The sequence below is a fragment of the Caretta caretta genome, chromosome 8 (genome assembly GCF_965140235.1).
Source record: "Caretta caretta isolate rCarCar2 chromosome 8, rCarCar1.hap1, whole genome shotgun sequence".
NCBI classification, from domain to species: domain Eukaryota; kingdom Metazoa; phylum Chordata; order Testudines; family Cheloniidae; genus Caretta; species Caretta caretta.
This window is the reverse complement of record NC_134213.1, coordinates 14,808,451-14,826,255: the sequence shown is the minus strand read 5'-3', so window position 1 is coordinate 14,826,255 and position 17,805 is coordinate 14,808,451. Positions and strand designations below refer to the sequence as shown.

General features: G+C 42.0%; 1 protein-coding gene across 7 annotated transcripts in view; it reads left to right on the top strand.

The window, feature by feature from the left end:
* The window catches only part of ACSL6 (acyl-CoA synthetase long chain family member 6), a 115,045-nt gene that overhangs the window by 34,789 nt on the left and 62,451 nt on the right, over nucleotides 1–17,805 (top strand). Inside the window, exon 1 of one of the 7 annotated variants that reach the window (XM_048860762.2) lies at nucleotides 4,333–4,464. The exons of the other annotated variants lie outside the window; for them this stretch is intronic. Within the exon in view, the coding sequence (XP_048716719.2) occupies nucleotides 4,434–4,464 (31 nt within the window). The 5' untranslated portion in view covers nucleotides 4,333–4,433. Of the gene's footprint in view, nucleotides 1–4,332; nucleotides 4,465–17,805 lie in introns of those variants that run through there. 7 annotated transcript variants of the gene reach the window in all.

Sequence of the window (17,805 nt, the reverse complement as noted above, 5' to 3'; positions counted from 1 at the left end):
TTCTAACTTTAACAGACTAAGCAAGATTTGAATCAAGCAGTAACTCACCCTAACACAGGGTACAAGCAGATTACAGTTCCTCAATACAGACTAGACACCCTTCCACCCTGGGACCACTCTTCCCCAGTTCAAAGTCCCTTTTCTTCCAGGTGTTGAGATGGGTACAAGGGTGGAAGGGGAACAGCCCAAGTGATGTCACTCTCCCTCTTTTTACTTTTTTCCAGCTGCTAGGAAGATCATTGCTGTGATGTGTGTTACATATGCCATGGGGGCAGACTGCCTTCTCAAAGAAGCCTCTAGGATAGTGGATTGTGTACTGATGAGCCATTAACGACCATCTGGCTGGCGATGGCTACTCCTTTGTTGTAACTGAAAGGCTGGCAGTGGGCATTCCCAACCTCACAGTTTAATATATTTCAGTAACACTCCTATAGCAGGTTTCAGAGTAACAGCCGTGTTAGTCTGTATTCGCAAAAAGAAAAGGAGTTAGTCTCTAAGGTGCCACAAGTACTCCTGTAGCAACCCTTCATAACTTCACATGCAATGATAGTATCTACAATTCAACAGGATATTATTGATCAATAGATCACGACTTACAAAATGATACCTCACAAGGTGTACGTTGTACAAAACATATCCGAATCTTATCACAGTGGTGAATGTGGAGGTTCCAGGGTGCTACTTTGAGGTACAGAGTGTCCCAGAGGGACAAGCCATTAATCAGTCAAGATACAATTTACTAGTTGCCTAAATACGATACCTAAAGTGAAGGTAAATCAGATAACAATATGGATATGTAGGTGGGCTCTAGCTGAGCATGCATGCAAAAGGGAACTTTTTTTTTCCCATACCACACTTTAATCACCCTCTTCCTACAGCGGAAATTAATTCTGCTTCTCCTTATTCACCAGCAGTGGGCGAAATGTAATAGATTTGCATACACTAAATGACTACATTAGGCTGACCAGATAGCAAGTGTTAAAAATCAGGACAGGAGGTGGAGGGAAATAGGTGCCTATATGAGAGAAAAAAAACCCAAAACTGGGACTGTCCCTATAAAATTGGGACATCTGGTCACCCTAGACTACATAGAGAATTGTATGCCAGTTGATAACTGGCAATAAGCAGGAAACTAAATAATGCATCCATCCCGTAGTGGCTACATTGCTTGTTGGTGTCTTAGCAAATAGAGCAATGCTGGGATTTTCAAAGGAGCCTTGAGGAATTAGGTGCCTAAATTCCATTGAAATTTATGTTCACATGCAAGTGTAAAAGGATTTAGGGCCCAGATCCACAAAGGGACACTTAACTTTTAGGCTTCTAGAAAATCACTGGAACAACAATTGGATCCACAAAGATTGAGTTAAGTTTCTAGGGGATGCATGGGGAAAGATAGTCCTAAGAATGGGATCTGCAAAAGCCAGCATGCTAGGTAGGGAGCCACCTAACCTAGCCAATGAGAGATGCTAACAAAAGAGGTGTGTCCTAAGCCTTGCACCTCAGAGTTAGGTGCCTACCTCCAGGCTGCAGGGAGGTGCTTGCGATCCACAGTCGGGAGCCCCTCTCCCAGGTTCAGAGGAAGGATTTGAACAGGGTCCTCCCACGAGAGTGCTCTGACCAGTGGGCTATGGGATAGTCTCATGTGAGAGCTCCCCCAGTCTCTCCTGTTGCAGTTCTTCAACTTTAGATAAGTACTTTGAGTCATTGGGCCAGAGAAAGAAAGCGCAAGTGTAAGAATTACTTTATAGCCTGGTGATTAGAGCACCTATCCTAATGGGAAATGACAGACTAACATGGCTGCTACTCTGAAATCTTAAAAAGGAGTACTTGTGGCACCTTAGAGACTAACCAATTTATTTGAGCATGAGCTTTCGTGAGCTACAGCTCACTTCATCAGATGCATACCGTGGAAACTGCAGCAGACTTTATATATACACAGAGAATATGAAACAATACCTCCTCCCACCCCACTGTCCAGCTGGTAATAGCTTATCTAAAGTGATCATCAGGTGGGCCATTTCCAGCACAAATCCTTGTGTGGGGGGGTGGAGGGTGAGAAAACCTGGATTTGTGCTGGAAATGGCCCAACTTGATGATCACTTTAGATAAGCTATTACCAGCTGGACAGTGGGGTGGGAGGAGGTATTGTTTCATATTCTCTGTGTGTATATAAAGTCTGCTGCAGTTTCCACGGTATGCATCTGATGAAGTGAGCTGTAGCTCACGAAAGCTCATGCTCAAATAAATTGGTTAGTCTCTAAGGTGCCACAAGTCCTCCTTTTCTTTTTGCGAATACAGACTAACACGGCTGTTACTCTGAAATCTTAATAGCTCATCTTAATTAATTAGCCTCTTACAGTTTGTATGGCAACTTCCACCTTCTCTGTATGTTTGTGTGTGTGTGTATATACACACAATCTTCTTACTATATGTTCCATTCTATGCATCCGATGAAGTGAGCTGTAACTCATGAAAGCTTATGCTCTAATAAATTTGTTAGTCTCTAAGGTGCCACAGGTCCTCCTGTTCCTTTTGTGGGTACAGACTAACACGGCTGCTACTCTGAAACCTGCTCCAATGTCAGTTAAGACATGCTACTTTTCTTACCCTTCACAGTACTTGCTGGTTTTGTTACCTTCTGTCTTGTTGCAAGTATTCCTTTTCACTATCTTTAGTTTCCGAGGAGTTTTGCTACTGCGTATTACAATCGACATCGAATTGTTGCCATAGATTTCCTCCTCGGTATTAATAGCATTACAAATGGTTCTGTGCCTACTGGAAAGTATCATAGTGTCATTTCCTTAACTGTTAGGATCTTACATAAATTGAACAGAGGATGAGGTTTGCTTCAGTTTTCAATTAGCTGCAAATACAAATGTGGCATTTTGAATGCTCTGATGCCCCCCTCCCCATTTATTTCATATTAATTTTAATTAGAAGAGAGCCAAGGAAAACATCTTCAGATATTGCATTTGAGGCCAGAGCTAGGTTCAGGTCAAGCTTTGATATCTCTGAAATCTCACAAGTTATTGGCCAAAAGTGATGGGCATGCCAGGCGATCAGGTATTCTCAGAGTTTTTGCCAGTTAGGGCTAAAAACTTATGAGTGACTGGCCTGGTGAGACTTGAGCTGCATCCAGACCAGAATTGCAAAACTCTTCTAGTTGGGATCTGAACCAAACTAAATCCACAGCTGCAGGTTCTGAACTGATTGACATTTAGTTCCCCCCACCTGAAATTTGTTAGAGAGATTCACAGTCAAAATTCTATTTTGGACTATCTCTAATTTTTAATTATAGCAATTATTATGAATTCATAGGCTGTAGTCTCCTAAGGTCCAGGTTCCTTCATCTGAGTTATTGTAAATCAACAGTAGCTAAACAGCATTTAATGACACTAGTTGTTACTAGAATTGCTTTCCCATTGAGTGCTTTCATCAGGCATGTATAATTATATTGTGCTGGCTACAGACAGAATTTACAAATGTTTACTGTCAGTATTGTTTCACACTAACTCTTTCTGGTGTTATGAGTCTCAGAGAAATTAATATCAATTCTAAGCAATGATGATAATTCTTCAGATATATAGTGAATACCTTTTAACATAATTTTTATACAGTAGTGCAGCAGTGGAAATACACTCTGTCTTTATAGAAATGCTTTCAGAATTATCCATTTTAAGATTTGGAAAAATGACCCAGTGGTATCTGACACAATTATTTCCCCAGTGTGGTCTCTATTAATTGCTGTTCCTGAGAGCAGTGAGGCTTTAATACCAAATGACTAGCCTGCTGGGTCCCTTGGGAAATATTAGTAAGTCAAATATTGCAAGAAATTTATCTTAGACTCTAAAAGCAACTTCCTCCCATTTGTTTTCTCATCATGTGACACCAAAGTAATGATTTTGTCCACAGTATCGTACACACTAGAATACTGAGTAATTTGCAAGCCTCCCTTTAAAGGGTCATTTAAATAACAATTCAACTACAACAAAGTTGATAACCATGGAAATGTGTGCTATGTCCTGTATATGGGGGGCAGGTGTGTGCGTGGCTAGGTAAATAACACTCCGCCCGTCTGCCTAAAAGATTCAGGATCTGCTGCAAAGCACAGTGAAGTCTTTTAATTGATTTCATTGGGCTTTGAATCCGATCATGAGGGGTTACCGCAGTGCCGTGTCACAAGGGAGCAGTGGTTTTGAGAGGGGTCTCAAGACTCCTGCATCCAGAGAGAACTGGAAGTATGAAGGAGTTGATCCAGTTGGTCTCTCAGAGAGGGTGGAGCTTGCACTGTGCTTTTGAATCCTGGCAGCTAGTTTGGAATGACTTTCCCATCTTGGAGGAGGTTGCCTGTCATTGCAGTGCTGCACTCTTAGCTGCTGCTCCTGTAAGAGAAGAAAAGGAATGGATAGTCCTGAATCAAAGGGTGTGTTCGCATGAGAATCTTAGAATCCCCACATGGATCCAGTAAGTAACTAAACTTTGATTCAGTGCTTGGGCAGAGGAAGCCCCCCTTATCAAATACTCAAACTAGGGAAAGTCTGCACTTGAATGCCTTAAATGCTGCTTTGCTTAAAAAAAACAAAACAAAAAAACCCTAGAAATCTCATTGGAGGCAAGAAATCTAGTAAACTGCTAGTGTAAGATAGTAAAGAAAAGGCTTTTTTTTTTTAATTTTTTTTGCAATACATAAACTTTTTTGACCAGAAAAACCTGTGTTAATCCCTAGGAGATGATTTGGAATTCTTGTGCTAAATACAGGATTGTGCTTGCTGTTCACATTTAGTATAGGGAAACCCCAAATACCGGGGCCAGGGTGTTAAAAACAATAACCAGAAAACTAGACATCTTCCTGTTGACTGTCAAATGTTAAACAGTCTAATGGAAATCATTTGAATTTCAATGATATACAAAAAGAAAACGAGTACTTTGCGGATACAGACTAACATGGCTGCTACTCTGAAACCAATAAAACCAATGCATCTGATGAAGTGAGCTGTAGCTCACGAAAGCTTATGCTCAGATAAATTTGTTAGTCTCTAAGGTGCCACAAGTACTCCTTTTCTTTCAATGATATACAATATATTTGATTTTAAATATTTGTCCTGGAGGAAAAAGATACAGTCTAAAGTACTCAGGTCTAAAATAAGATCTTCCAGCATTGCGATACGTATTAATTAGACTAATTGCACTAATTTAAGTGTAAAGAAATATACATGCAGGAAGACTTTTCTTCCGTTTGGGCTTGGGGCGGGGCAGGGCAAGGAGGGCGAGCTGAAATTATCACCGCACATTCTGCTCATTGGTACGCTGGTGCAATTTTGCTGAGGTCAGTAGAGTTGCAACAATGTAACTACCAGCCCAAATAACATTTTGTGGGCTTATGAGGTTGGGGCAATCAATATTTAGCAAAGCGGTGTTAAGATCCAGCTTTAAAGGCTCAGAAAGCTTACACTGTAGAATAATTTTTCATTGAATGACGTATCTCTGCATCTCACCTTTTAGACTAAGATGTTTTGGGTCCAATAAGCTTTGTTTCCTCATCTCTGTCGATTCAACTACGAATGAGAAAACAGTACTGTTGTCAAGGTCACCCTTTATGGAGAAGGAGTATGTTGCTTCTGCAGCAAATACTGTCTAGCATGGGGAGTTTGCCTTACTATGACTGAGGAGACTGTAGTCCTAGAGAATCTGGGCAAGTGCTGGCAGTTTTTAAAGAGTGTAGCCTAAGAGTCATTCTGTCCAAATTAATTGATTAATCGCAGTTAACACACACGATTAACTCAAAAATAATTAATTGCAATTAAAAAAATTAATCATGATTAATTGCAGTTTTAATTGCACTAACAATAGAATACCCATTGAAATGTATTAAATATTTTTGGATGTTTTTCTACATTTTCAAATATTGATTTCAATTACAACACAGAATACAATGTGTATAGTGCTCGCTTTATATTATTTTTGATTACAAATATTTACACTGTAAAAATGATAAACAAAAGAAATACTGTTTTTCAATTCCCCCTCATACAAGTACCCTAGTGCAATCTCTTTATTGTGAAAGTACAACTTACAAATGTAGATTTTATTTGTTTGTTTGTTACATAACTGCACTCAAAACAAAACAATGTAAAACTTTAGAGCCGATAAGTCAGCTCAGTCCCACATCTTCACTAAGACAAACAAGTGTGTTTACATTTACAGGAGATAATGTTGCCCGCTTCTTATTTACAATGTCACCTGAAAGTGAGAACAGGCATTGCAAGGTATTTACATGCCGGATATGCTAAACATTCATATGTCCCTTCATGTTTTGGCCGCCATTCCAGGGGACATGCTTCTATGCTGATGAGGCTTGTTAAAAAAATGTGTTAATTAAATTTGTGACGGAACTCCTTGGGGGAGAATTGTGTGTCTCCAGCTCTGTTTTACCCGCATTCTGCCATATATTTTATGTTATGGCAGTCTCAGATAATGACCCAGCACATGTTTGATTTAAGAACAATTTCACTGCAGATTTGACAAAATGCAAAGAAGGTACCAATGTGAGATTTCTAAAGATAGCTACAGCACTAGTCAAGGTTAAAGACTCTGAAGTGCCTTCTAAAATCTGAGAGGTGTGGAGCATACTTTCAGGAGTCTTAAAAGAGTAACACTCCAATGCAGAAACTACAGAACCCGAACGACCAGAAAAGAAAATCAACCTTCTGCTTTTAGAATAGCAGCCATGTTAGTCTGTATCCGCAAAAAGAAAAGGAGTACTTGTGGCATCTTAGAGACTAACCAATTTATTTGAGCATAAGCTTTCGTGAGCTACAGCTCACTTCATCGGATGCATGCAGTGGAAAATACAGTAGGGAGATTTATAAACACAGAGAACATGAAACAATGGGTGTTACCGTACACACTGTAAGGAGAGTGATCAGGTAAGGTGAGCTGTTACCAGCAGGAGAGCAGGGGGGAAAAAACCTTTTGTAGTGATAATCAAGGTGGGCCATTTCCAGCAGTTGACAAGAACATCTGAGGAACAGTGTGTGTGTATGTGTGTGTGTGTGGGGGGTTGAAATAAACATGGCGAAATAGTTTTACTTTATGTAATGACACATCCACTCGCAGTCTTTATTAAAGCCTAAGTTAATTGTATCCAGTTTGCAAATTAATTCCAATTCAGCAGTCTCTCATTGAAGTCTGTTTTTGAAGTTTTTTTGTCGAAGAATTGCCACTTTTAGGTCTGTAATCGAGTGACCAAAGAGATTGAAGTGTTCTCCGACTGGTTTATGAATGTTATAATTCTTGACTTCTGATTTGTGTCCATTTATTCTTGTGTCCAGTTTGCCCAATGTACATGGCAGAGGGGCATTGCTGGCACATGATGGCATATATCACATTGGTAGATGTGCAGGTGAATGAGCCTCTGATAGTGTGGCTGATGTGATTAGGCCCTATGATGGTGTCCCCTGAATGGATATGTGGACATAGTTTGCAACGGGCTTTGTTGCAAAGATAGGTTCCTGGGTTAGTGTTTTTGTTGTGCGGTTGCTGGTGAGTATTTGCTTCAGGTTGGGGGCTGTCTGTTAGCAAGGACTGGCCTGTCTCCCAAGATCTGTGAGAGTGATGGGTCGTCCTTCAGGATAGGTTGTAGATCCTTGATGATGCGTTGGAGAGGTTTTAGTTGGGGGCTGAAGGTAATGGCTAGTGGCATTCTATTATTTTCTTTGTTGGGCCTGTCCTGTAGTAGGTGACTTCTGGGTACTCTTCTGGCTCTGTCAATCTGTTTCTTCACTTCAGCAGGTGGGTATTGTAGTTGTAAGAATGCTTGATAGAGATCTTGTAGGTGTTTGTCTCTGTCTGAGGGGTTGGAGCAAATGCGGTTGTATCATAAAGCTTGGCTGTAGACAATGGATCGTGTGGTGTGGTCTGGATGAAAGCTGGAGGCATGTAGGTAGGAATAGCGGTCAGTAGGTTTCCGGTATAGGGTGGTGGTTATGTGACCATCGCTTATTAGCATCATAGTGTCCAGGAAGTGGATCTCTTGTGTGGACTGGTCCAGGCTGAGGTTGATGGTGGGATAGAAATTGTCGAAATCCTGGTGGAATTCCTCAAGGGCTTCTTTTCCATGGGTCCAGATGATGAAGATGTCATCAATGTAGCGCAAGTAGAGCAGGGGCATTAGGGGACAAGAGATAAAGAAGCATGGTTCTAAGTCAGCCATAAAAATGTTGGCATACTGTGGGGCCATGCGGGTACCCATAGCAGTGCCGCTGATTTGAAGGTATACATTGTCCCTAAATGTGAAATAGTTATGGGTGAGGACAAAGTCACAAAGTTCAGCCACCAGGTTTGCCATGACATTATCGGGGATACTGTTCCTGATGGCTTGTAGTCCATCTTTGTATGGAATGTTGGTGTAGAGGGCTTCTACATCCATAGTGGCCAGGATGGTGTTTTCAGGAAGATCACTGATGGATTGTAATTTCTTCAGGAAGTCAGTGGTGTCTCAAAGATAGCTGGGAGTGCTGGTGGCGTAGGGCCTGAGGAGGGAGTCTACATAGCCAGACAATCCTGCTGTCAGGGTGCCAATGCTTGAGATGATGGAGCGCCCAGGATTTCCAGGTTTATGGATCTTGGGTAGCAGATAGAATACCCCTGTTCGGGGTTCTAGAGGTGTGTCTGTGTGGATTTGTTCTTCTGCTTTTTCAGGGAGATTCTTGAGCAAATGGTGTTGTTTCTTTTGGTAACCCTCAGTGGGATCAGAGGGTAATGGCTTGTAGAAAGTGGTGTTGGAGAGCTGCCGAGCAGCCTCTTGTTCATATTCCGACCTATTCATGATGACGACAGAACCTCCTTTGTCAGCCTTTTTGATTATGATGTCAGAGTTGTTTCTGAGGCTGTGGATGGCACAGTGTTCTGCACGGCTGAGGTTAAGGGACAAGTGATGCTGCTTTTCCACAATTTCAGCCTGTGCACGTCGACGGAAGCACTCTAAGTAGAAGTCCAGTCTGTTTCGACCTTCAGGAGGAGTCAGAATCCTTCTTTTTGTAGTGTTGGTAGGAAGGTCTCTGTGGGTTAGTATGTTGTTCAGAGGTGTGTTGGAAATATTCCTTGAGTTGCAGATGTCGAAAATAGGATTCTAGGTCACCACAGAACTGTATCATGTTCGTGGGTGTGGAGGGGCAGAAGGAGAGGCCTCGAGATAGGACAGATTCTTCTGCTGGGCTAAGAGTACAGTTGGATAGATTAACAATATTGCTGGGTGGGTTAAGGGAACCACTCTTATGGCCCCCTGTGGCATGTAGTAGTTTAGATAGTTCAGTGTCCATGTACATTGGCCAAACTGGACAGTCTCTACGTAAAAGAATAAATGGACACAAATCAGACGTCAAGAATTATAACATTCAAAAAACAGTCTGAGAACACTTCAATCTCTTTGGTCACTCAATTACAGACCTAAAAGTGGCAATTCTTCGACAAAAAAACTTCAAAAACAGACTCCAACGAGAGACTGCTGAATTGGAATTAATTTGCAAACTGGATACAATTAACTTAGGCTTGAATAAAGACTGGGAGTGGATGGGTCATTACATAAAGTAAAACTATTTCCCCATGTTTATTCCCACCGCCCCCGCTATTCCTCAGATGTTCTTGTCAACGGCTGGAAATGGCCCACCTTGATTATCACTACAAAAGGTTTTTTCCCCCCTGCTTTCCTGTCGGTAATAGCTCACCTTACCTGATCACTCTTGTTACAGTGTGTATGGTAACACCCATTGTTTCATGTTCTCTATGTATATATATCTCCCCACTGTATTTTCCACTGAATGCATTTGATGAAGTGAGCTGTAGCTCACGAAAGCTTATGCTCAAATAAATTGGTTAGTCTCTAAGGTGCCACAAGTACTCCTTTTCTTCTGCTTTTGACATCTGACTCAGATGATGAAAGTGAACATGCGTTGGTCTGCAGTGGTTTGGATTGTTATTGAGAAGAACCTGTCGTCAGCATGGGCGCACGTCTCCTGGATTGGTGACTGAAGCATGAAAGGACATATGAATCTTTAGAGCATCTGGCATGTAAATATCTTGCAACACCAGCTACAACAGTGCCATGTGAACGCCTGTTCCCACTTTCAGGTGACATTGTAAACAAGAAGCAAGCACCTTTTATCTCCTGCAAATGTAAACATATTGGTTTGAGCAATTGGCTGAACAAGAAGTAGGACTGAGTGGACTTTTAAGTTGTTTTATTTTTGAATGCAGGGTTTGTTTTTTACATAATTCTACATTTTGTAAGTTCTAATTTCATGATAAAGAGATTGCACTACAGTACTTGTATTAGGTGAACTGAAAAATACTATTTCATTTGTTTTTTACAGTGCAAATATTTGTAATCAAAATTAAATATAAAAGTGAGCACTGTACACTTTGTATTTCATATTGTAATTGAAATAAATATATTTGAAAAATGTAGAAAACATCAAAAATATTAAAATGGTATTCTATTATAGTTTAACAGCGCAATTAATCGCGATTAATTTTTTTACTTGTGTGATTAATCACAATTTTTTTTATCACTTGACAGTGTTAATCCAAATAAGAGCTTGCTTATTTTTGCTAGCTCATAGCTATAACTAACAGCCTTTAGTGCACCTCAGTAAACTGGGCGTGTGATTTCAGATACTCTTTTGTGCTTGGATATGGATATAATGATGATAAATTTTACTTGGATGCTAGACATGTAAATTTTAGTCTCCTGAACTCATTGGGACTTCTGGCCTCCAGAACAGGGATTAAAAATATGAAATAATTATAGGAATATTGTCATCAGGTAACCAAATTGGACATTCAGTAAAATTTAAACTGCATCATAGACATACCATGGGACTGATTCTGCTCTCACACTGGGGTTATACCCATTAACTCCATTGACTTCACTGGAGTTACAGTTTAGACCAGTGCAAGATCAGTCAGTCTACTTGAGTGACATACCTGATATTAAACATAAACTAATAGTGCAGTTATGGTCTACATTTTGATTAATGATGTATTTAAACTAGAAGGCAGATTCTCTGGTTTGGCCAAGCTATGCTCAATACAAGAGTGGAAATAGCTTTACGCTATCTTTGTAGCCTCCCGGTGTGGAGTCGGGGGGGCAATATTTGATGGTCCAGAACCACAGTGTAAACTAGAAGGAGTGTATGGGTTGCCAGCTACCTACAGCAACCAAGGGGAGATTCTGGGTGTTTGAGATCAGTGTGGTCTAACATAATGCAATCCAGTTGCAGTATAATTTTATATTTCCAGCACAGTATAAACTATTAAAAACACCCTCCTCAAATGGGCATACTTGGAGTAGCTTATTTTAAATTAGGCTTTCTAGTGATCCACCAACTGATGGCACTGTTGAGTACTAAGCTATTGTCCGCCTCAGAGTGCAAATCCAGGACCAGAAAACTCTGGGATTTACCTTTTTATAGACTGTATTTGTGACACTGGAAGGAAGAACGATAAATTAGAGCAGTGGTTCCCAAACTTCTTCCGCCACTTGTGCAGGGAAAGCCTGTGGCGGGCCGGGCCGGTTCGCTTACCTGCCGCGTCCGCAGGTTTGGCCGATCGTGGCTCCCAGTGGCCGCAGTTCGCTGCTCCAGGCCAATGGGAGCTGCTGGAAGCGGCGCAGGCTGCTCCGGTTGGCTGCTCCAGGCGAACCGCAGCCACTGGGAGCCGTGATCGGCTGAACCCGCAGACACGGCAGGTAAGCGAACCGGCCCGGCCTGCCACGGGCTTTCCCTGCACAACAGGCGGAACAAGTTTGGGAACCACTGAATTAGAGATTAAAAAATGAGAAGCATATTTGAGTGATTGATATAGTTTTGCTTTCATGTGGTGCTGCTTTAAGATATGCTTATTGGAATTTTTTAGCCATAATTGATCTATTAAAGATGGTAATAGGGCATCTTTTATACAGTTAGCTGCATAGAATGGTTGAGGATTAAGCAAAGGTGTTCTTACTACAAGTGAAAAGGGTGAATATTTTCAGTTACACGAATGTATTATCGCCCCTTATAAGAACTATAAAAGAGTTGAGCTCTTTCATGTACTGAGTTCAAGTACGGAACATTTGGAATTTTAGAATAATCAAAGTGAGTATTAGTTATTACCAGAGCCTGGCAGGTAATTCAAGCCACCGATACATCTATAGATGGAGAGTAAATGTACGCTACTGCAGAAGGCATCTTCTCCCTAAACCAGCACATCATCTAGAGACTTGAGACATTATGCTCAGTTCTGGCCACCTCAGGACATCTGATCTATATTCATTCCCTCCTGATAGTTAACTAGCCTTTTCTTTGGTCCATTTCCCTTCTCTTCTCACTTGCACATATTTTTACCCTCTCCCCCTTAAGAATAATTTAGAAACCAAGTGAAAACTTTGAAGCTTCAACTTCAATATAAAATAAATTGTAACATCAAAGTTTTCATATCAGTAGAGTTGCATACCTGAATAGGGAAGGCAAGGTAGACAGCGTTCACCAGCACTTTTGAATGCCAGTGAGGTATTTATTGCAGTAGGCACACCAGAAAACTTTCATTTACGATAGGCAGTGATCCCTCTAATTTTTTATGTCCATGTGTGGAATGAATTTTGTTATGTGCACCAATATGGAGGTACGTGTGACACATCACCCTCATATTGGCGCACATAAGTCATGCGGTGGGGGTGGGGCTGAGGGGTTCGGAGTGTGGGAGGGAGCTCAGGGCTGGGGCAAAGGATCGGGTGCAGGAGGTGAGGGCTCCAGCTAGGGGTGAAGGATCTGGGGTGGGGCAGGGAATGAGGGGCTCGGGGTGCAGGAGGGGACTCAGGGCTGGGGCAGAGGGTTGGGGTGCAGGGTGGGGCAGGCTCTGGGGTGGGGTCAGAGATGAGGGGTTTGGGGGTGCAGGCTGTCCCAGGGCTGCGGCATGGAGAAAGGACTCCATCCCCCACCCCCCCAGCCCCCTCTCTCACTGTAGCAGCTGGGGGAGAGGTGCCTCTCCTCCGCGGCAGTTCCAGCGGAATTGAGCTGGGCCAAGGGAGGGGCTCCTCTCCCCCGACAGTGGCAAGTGCGGGACAGGTCTGCGCTGGGGCCAGCGGGGAGGGACACCTCTTCCCGCCGCAGCCCTGAACCCCTGCGCGGGGCTTAATAGGCAGCTGCATGGCCGCGCAGCCTAGAGGGAACTTATTGTCTGTCAGTGGTTTATGTGACAGGAATTTGTTCTGTAAAAGTGCATCAATTGCAGGTAATGGAAGGGGACAAAATGGAATCACAGAGGAGTGATTTGAACAGCATCAGTTTGATCTTGTTGAGAGAGCATGGTGCCTTTCACAAGGACAAGGACACAAAAGAGATTCGAGATTGTCCTGGTTGTATGAGCAAAAGTAGAAGATCTTCCACAGAGACACACACACACCCATTACAAAATTCTTCTCGCTGTGGTCAGCCCAGAGCAACCAGTGCCTTTCCCCTATGTCCAGATGCTGCTGCTGTCTGAGTTATTTTGACATTGTAAGTGTGGGCTATGTTCCAAAAGCAAGGCCGCTTACCCAAACATAGTTAAGGACAGGGTCATTGCCAATCCACTTTTAGATGCAAGATTAACTGTTGCAAGAGCCAAGCCAGATAAGATCTGCAGCACAATAATACTAAAATCATATGTAATCAGAAATAGGGGTCACTGACTGAGTTACTCTAGAAACTATAGATTCTGAATATGAGAAACTGAGAAGTTCTTTATCCTCATTAGTGAGGATGGGAATGAAATGTGATTTCAAATTACACACCTAAAATCTCGGCTGCTACTCTGAAACCATTCAAATCATGGTTTTTAAACCATGAAAACATGTAAGTATAACCAGGAAAATATTATGCAACACTCCCTAAAATTTTACTTACTGCATCTGCAAGTTAGTGTATGCAAAGATTCCAGCAATCCTGCCACTGATTTGTTCGGATCGCTGAGTTGATTAATGTATTGGAACGCACAGTGTGCAGGTCTAATTTCCCATTTGTTTGTGTTATTTCCATCAATATGGAATCCTCCACGATGCTTTGCAGTGTGTTTTAGACTGAGTTATTAATAATAATAACATAGTTATAACTCCTTTCATCACAAAGGATTTGAAAATCTTTACAAACTTCACAAATACAGGAATCACTAAACTTGCTCCTGAAATATAGTCCTTTCTGAGGAGGAAGGAATACAGGAGCTGTTTAAAAGTGCTCATTAGCATGATGCAAGTGTTTCAATCACGAAGTGAAGGGGGACTGTCTGTCCTCCTCTCAAACCTACTTTTTGAATGTAATATATGTAAAGTACCTTTTTTCTGAAGTACCTAGGCACTTATTTTAGCCATATGAAACTACAGAGGAAACTTTCAGGTTGGCAGAAAGTAATTGCCCAAGTGGGAATTTAGCAGGACACTGGGGTTATGGGTCATGGGATCTTGAATAACCACCAGTAATCAAGAATCATACATGTACCTAATACATTAAATTGATTTTAATATTTGGATTTTCCCTGGAGTATTTACTGTAGCAGATGGAATGAGCCCAATTGAAAATTATTTCCCCTAGGAGTCATGGGGAAACTTTGCCTATTACTGTAGATTTTATAATGTATCATTCATCAGCGGACGCTACTAACGACATTCTGCTTACTGTATTTGCAATTTCATGGGCCTCCTAACATTGTTCTTATATAATGGGAATGTACTATATGCAAGAATAAATAGCTCCATATAGGTCAAATTCCACCCCAGCCAAATACCTTTCCCCTGCCAATTTTAAATGAAAACACCATACTCTCTTGGAAGGTAAAAGACACCGCTTTGAGTTTTCTAAAACCAATCAACAACTTACAAAATCTAGATGTTTCACACACATTACACCATGCTAACATGTAGCAAAGAGCCAGGGCAGCAGTTCAATCTCCTAAGGATGTAGTTGGCTTTTGTTCAGCTGAAGTCATTGGACTGAACAGGGGGCTGTTTGAGAAATTTAATGGCCTGTGATAGGTAGGTCAAACTGGATGATCTGGTGGTCCCTTCTGGCCTTAAACTGTGTTCCTAGGCTACAAAGCAATCGTGTGCAATAATAATCCACTCTCCTGAGACATGGCTAAAGAGGTAGTCAAGCTCTCTCCGTTCTGTACAGCACACCAGGACTACTACCCATCCCTTAACATACAGGCATCTGGCCTGTGCTAGGGGAGGCTTCACCCTTCGCTTCAAGTCAAGACTTGCCCTTATTGTTGGGAATCTACCCTAAAATACCCAAAACAAGGTCTAGTGCCCCAGTACACCTTGCTCTCGGTGGTGATCCGAATGCTGAAGTTCAACCTGATCACTAATTTTCTCCTTTTAGATGTCCCTCAAGGAATGGTTCCTGATGTTAGGTACAAGCACATTCTGCCTGGCAAACATTAAAAGCAACGGCTGCAGCTGAGAAAGCTTGACCTCCCCCACCACGTGGGTTGCAAAGCTCTGCTCCATTTCCCCACCCCTTTAACGCCTTTTCTAGTTTGTTGTCCAGTGCTTGCTTGCATAGGTGGTTCCAGCATTGCTCACCAACTTATTGGGAGGGTTGTTTCCAAATTAGAGAGACCACAGACAGTATAATCAGAAAGCAAGTCAGATTCCCTTCTTAGTTACTCTGGCACCAATTTGCAAACTTGGCCAAATAACCTTATTAAGACTGACTGCTCTTCTGTAAGCATCAGAAAATTTAAGTAACCTAGATGTGCAAGGCTCTCACTCCACCTTAAGAATTGCTTAGCAATGAGCTTCCATCTGTTTGTGGTCGGTTAGTGAAAACCTGCTGATTTACACATTGATTTTAAAATCATGGCCAATATGGTGTTGAAGAAATTCTGCTTGAGATAAAGGGACAATCAACACTTTAGGATGTAACCGCAGTCTATTGTGCCACTTTGTTAACTCTGATCTAGCACGTCCTGCGGCTTTGTAACATGGATCTAAATTGCCAGAATAATGTAATTAGACACTGTGTTAAATAATCAGAACTCTGTAAAGGTGCCTAGAGGCCAGGGATCCATTCCTAGATAGGAAGATATTTCCAAACGGAAACATAGGGTGAATGTTTAATTATTGTAGTAGAACCTAAAGGCCCCAATCTGGGACCTGAAACTAACTTGGTTTTAGTATTTTTCATGAAGGAAGATTTTTATTAAATACATGCAGGGATTATTGACAAACCTCTTATCCATGGGAGGCGCTCTCCCTAAAAATCTGTACACTCACTCCATTGTCCTCCTCCAAGTCAGCTCTGCTCTGATGCCTATAAAACACTAGACAATGGCTGGGCTTTGGGCTGACAAGACTGTTTATTTCACTGAATATAATTTGTTTGTCATCCTGTCTTCCCTACCCTCACCCTGCTTGGTTTGTTTTCTCTCACTGTACACTAAGTCTACAAGCTCTTTCTTTGGGACAGGGTCTACCTATTTATTATGTGTGTAGCTTTCAGCACACGTACTATTAAAAATTACTTACTAAAAGCAGCTAAATATGTTTTCTAGAGCATATTCAGCATGAAGTGACAGAAAACTTGAGAGACAAGTAGCCTGACCTTAAATAAATCACGTGCAATGACTCCGAGGAAGAAACACCATATAGTTTTCTATTAATTTTAGTGCATACATTTAGTGCAACAGCATTTTAGTGCATACATTTAGTGCATAAATACTTGGGGGCTCCCCACGGGAACAGAATCCTTTCCAATAATCAGCCAGCGGCTACAGAGACTGAACAGGGGACAGAGGGCATGAGACAAAAGGATGCTCAGCTTCCTTTACTGTAAAAGATTTGTCTCTCAAAGGAAACTGGGATTGTTTAGTCTGCGGAAGAGAAGAATGAGGGGGGATTTGATAGCTGCTTTCAACTACTTGAGAGGTGGTTCCAAAGAGGATGGCTCTAGACTGTTCTCAGTGGTAGCAGATGACAGAACAAGGAGTAGTGGTCTCAAGTTGCAGTGGGGGAGGTTTAGGTTAGATATTAGGAAAAACTTTTTCACTAGGAGGGTGCTGAAACACTGGAATGCATTACATAGGGAGATGGTAGAATCTCCTTCCTTTGAAGTTTTTAAGGTCAGGCTTGACAAAGGCCTGGCTGGGATGATTTAGTTGGGGATTGGTCCTGTTTTGAGCAGGGGGTTGGACTAGATGACCTCCTGAGGTCCCTTCCTACCCTGATATTCTATGATTCTAATTTACCTGGGCCCGGGGTATTTTCCCCTCATAGTTTCAAAGCTAAGGGGGGTTGCCTTGTGAGCTTGCTTACCTCAGTCAACATGAAGCAGTTATTTAAAACACAGGCTGTGACTTGTATATTCAACACACAAACAAATCTCTCTCACACCAGTGCAGCTCCATTAACTTTGATGGAATTACTTGTGGTTGTCACCCTGTGGGAGAGGAATCAGGCCCAGATTTCTGGAGACAAGCAAGCCATTGATTATGGGATGGGGGATATGTCCTTTATACCGATGATCACAGTTTTGTACATAAAAGAAAAAAGCAAGGAGATTCGTCAAACAGTGCGGGATCCTCAGCTGGTATAAGTAGGCATCACGCCATTGAAGGCAATGGAAATGCATTGACTTACACCCACTGAAGATCTATCCCTCCAGCTGCTGGCAAATAGGGTCCTGAGACTCCTGACCTGAGCTGAATTGGTAGGGTGCTTCAGCTGTACAGGACAGGAAGCAGGACACCCCCTGTATCACATAAGGCACAGATCCTTCTGGGTTCCCTGTACCT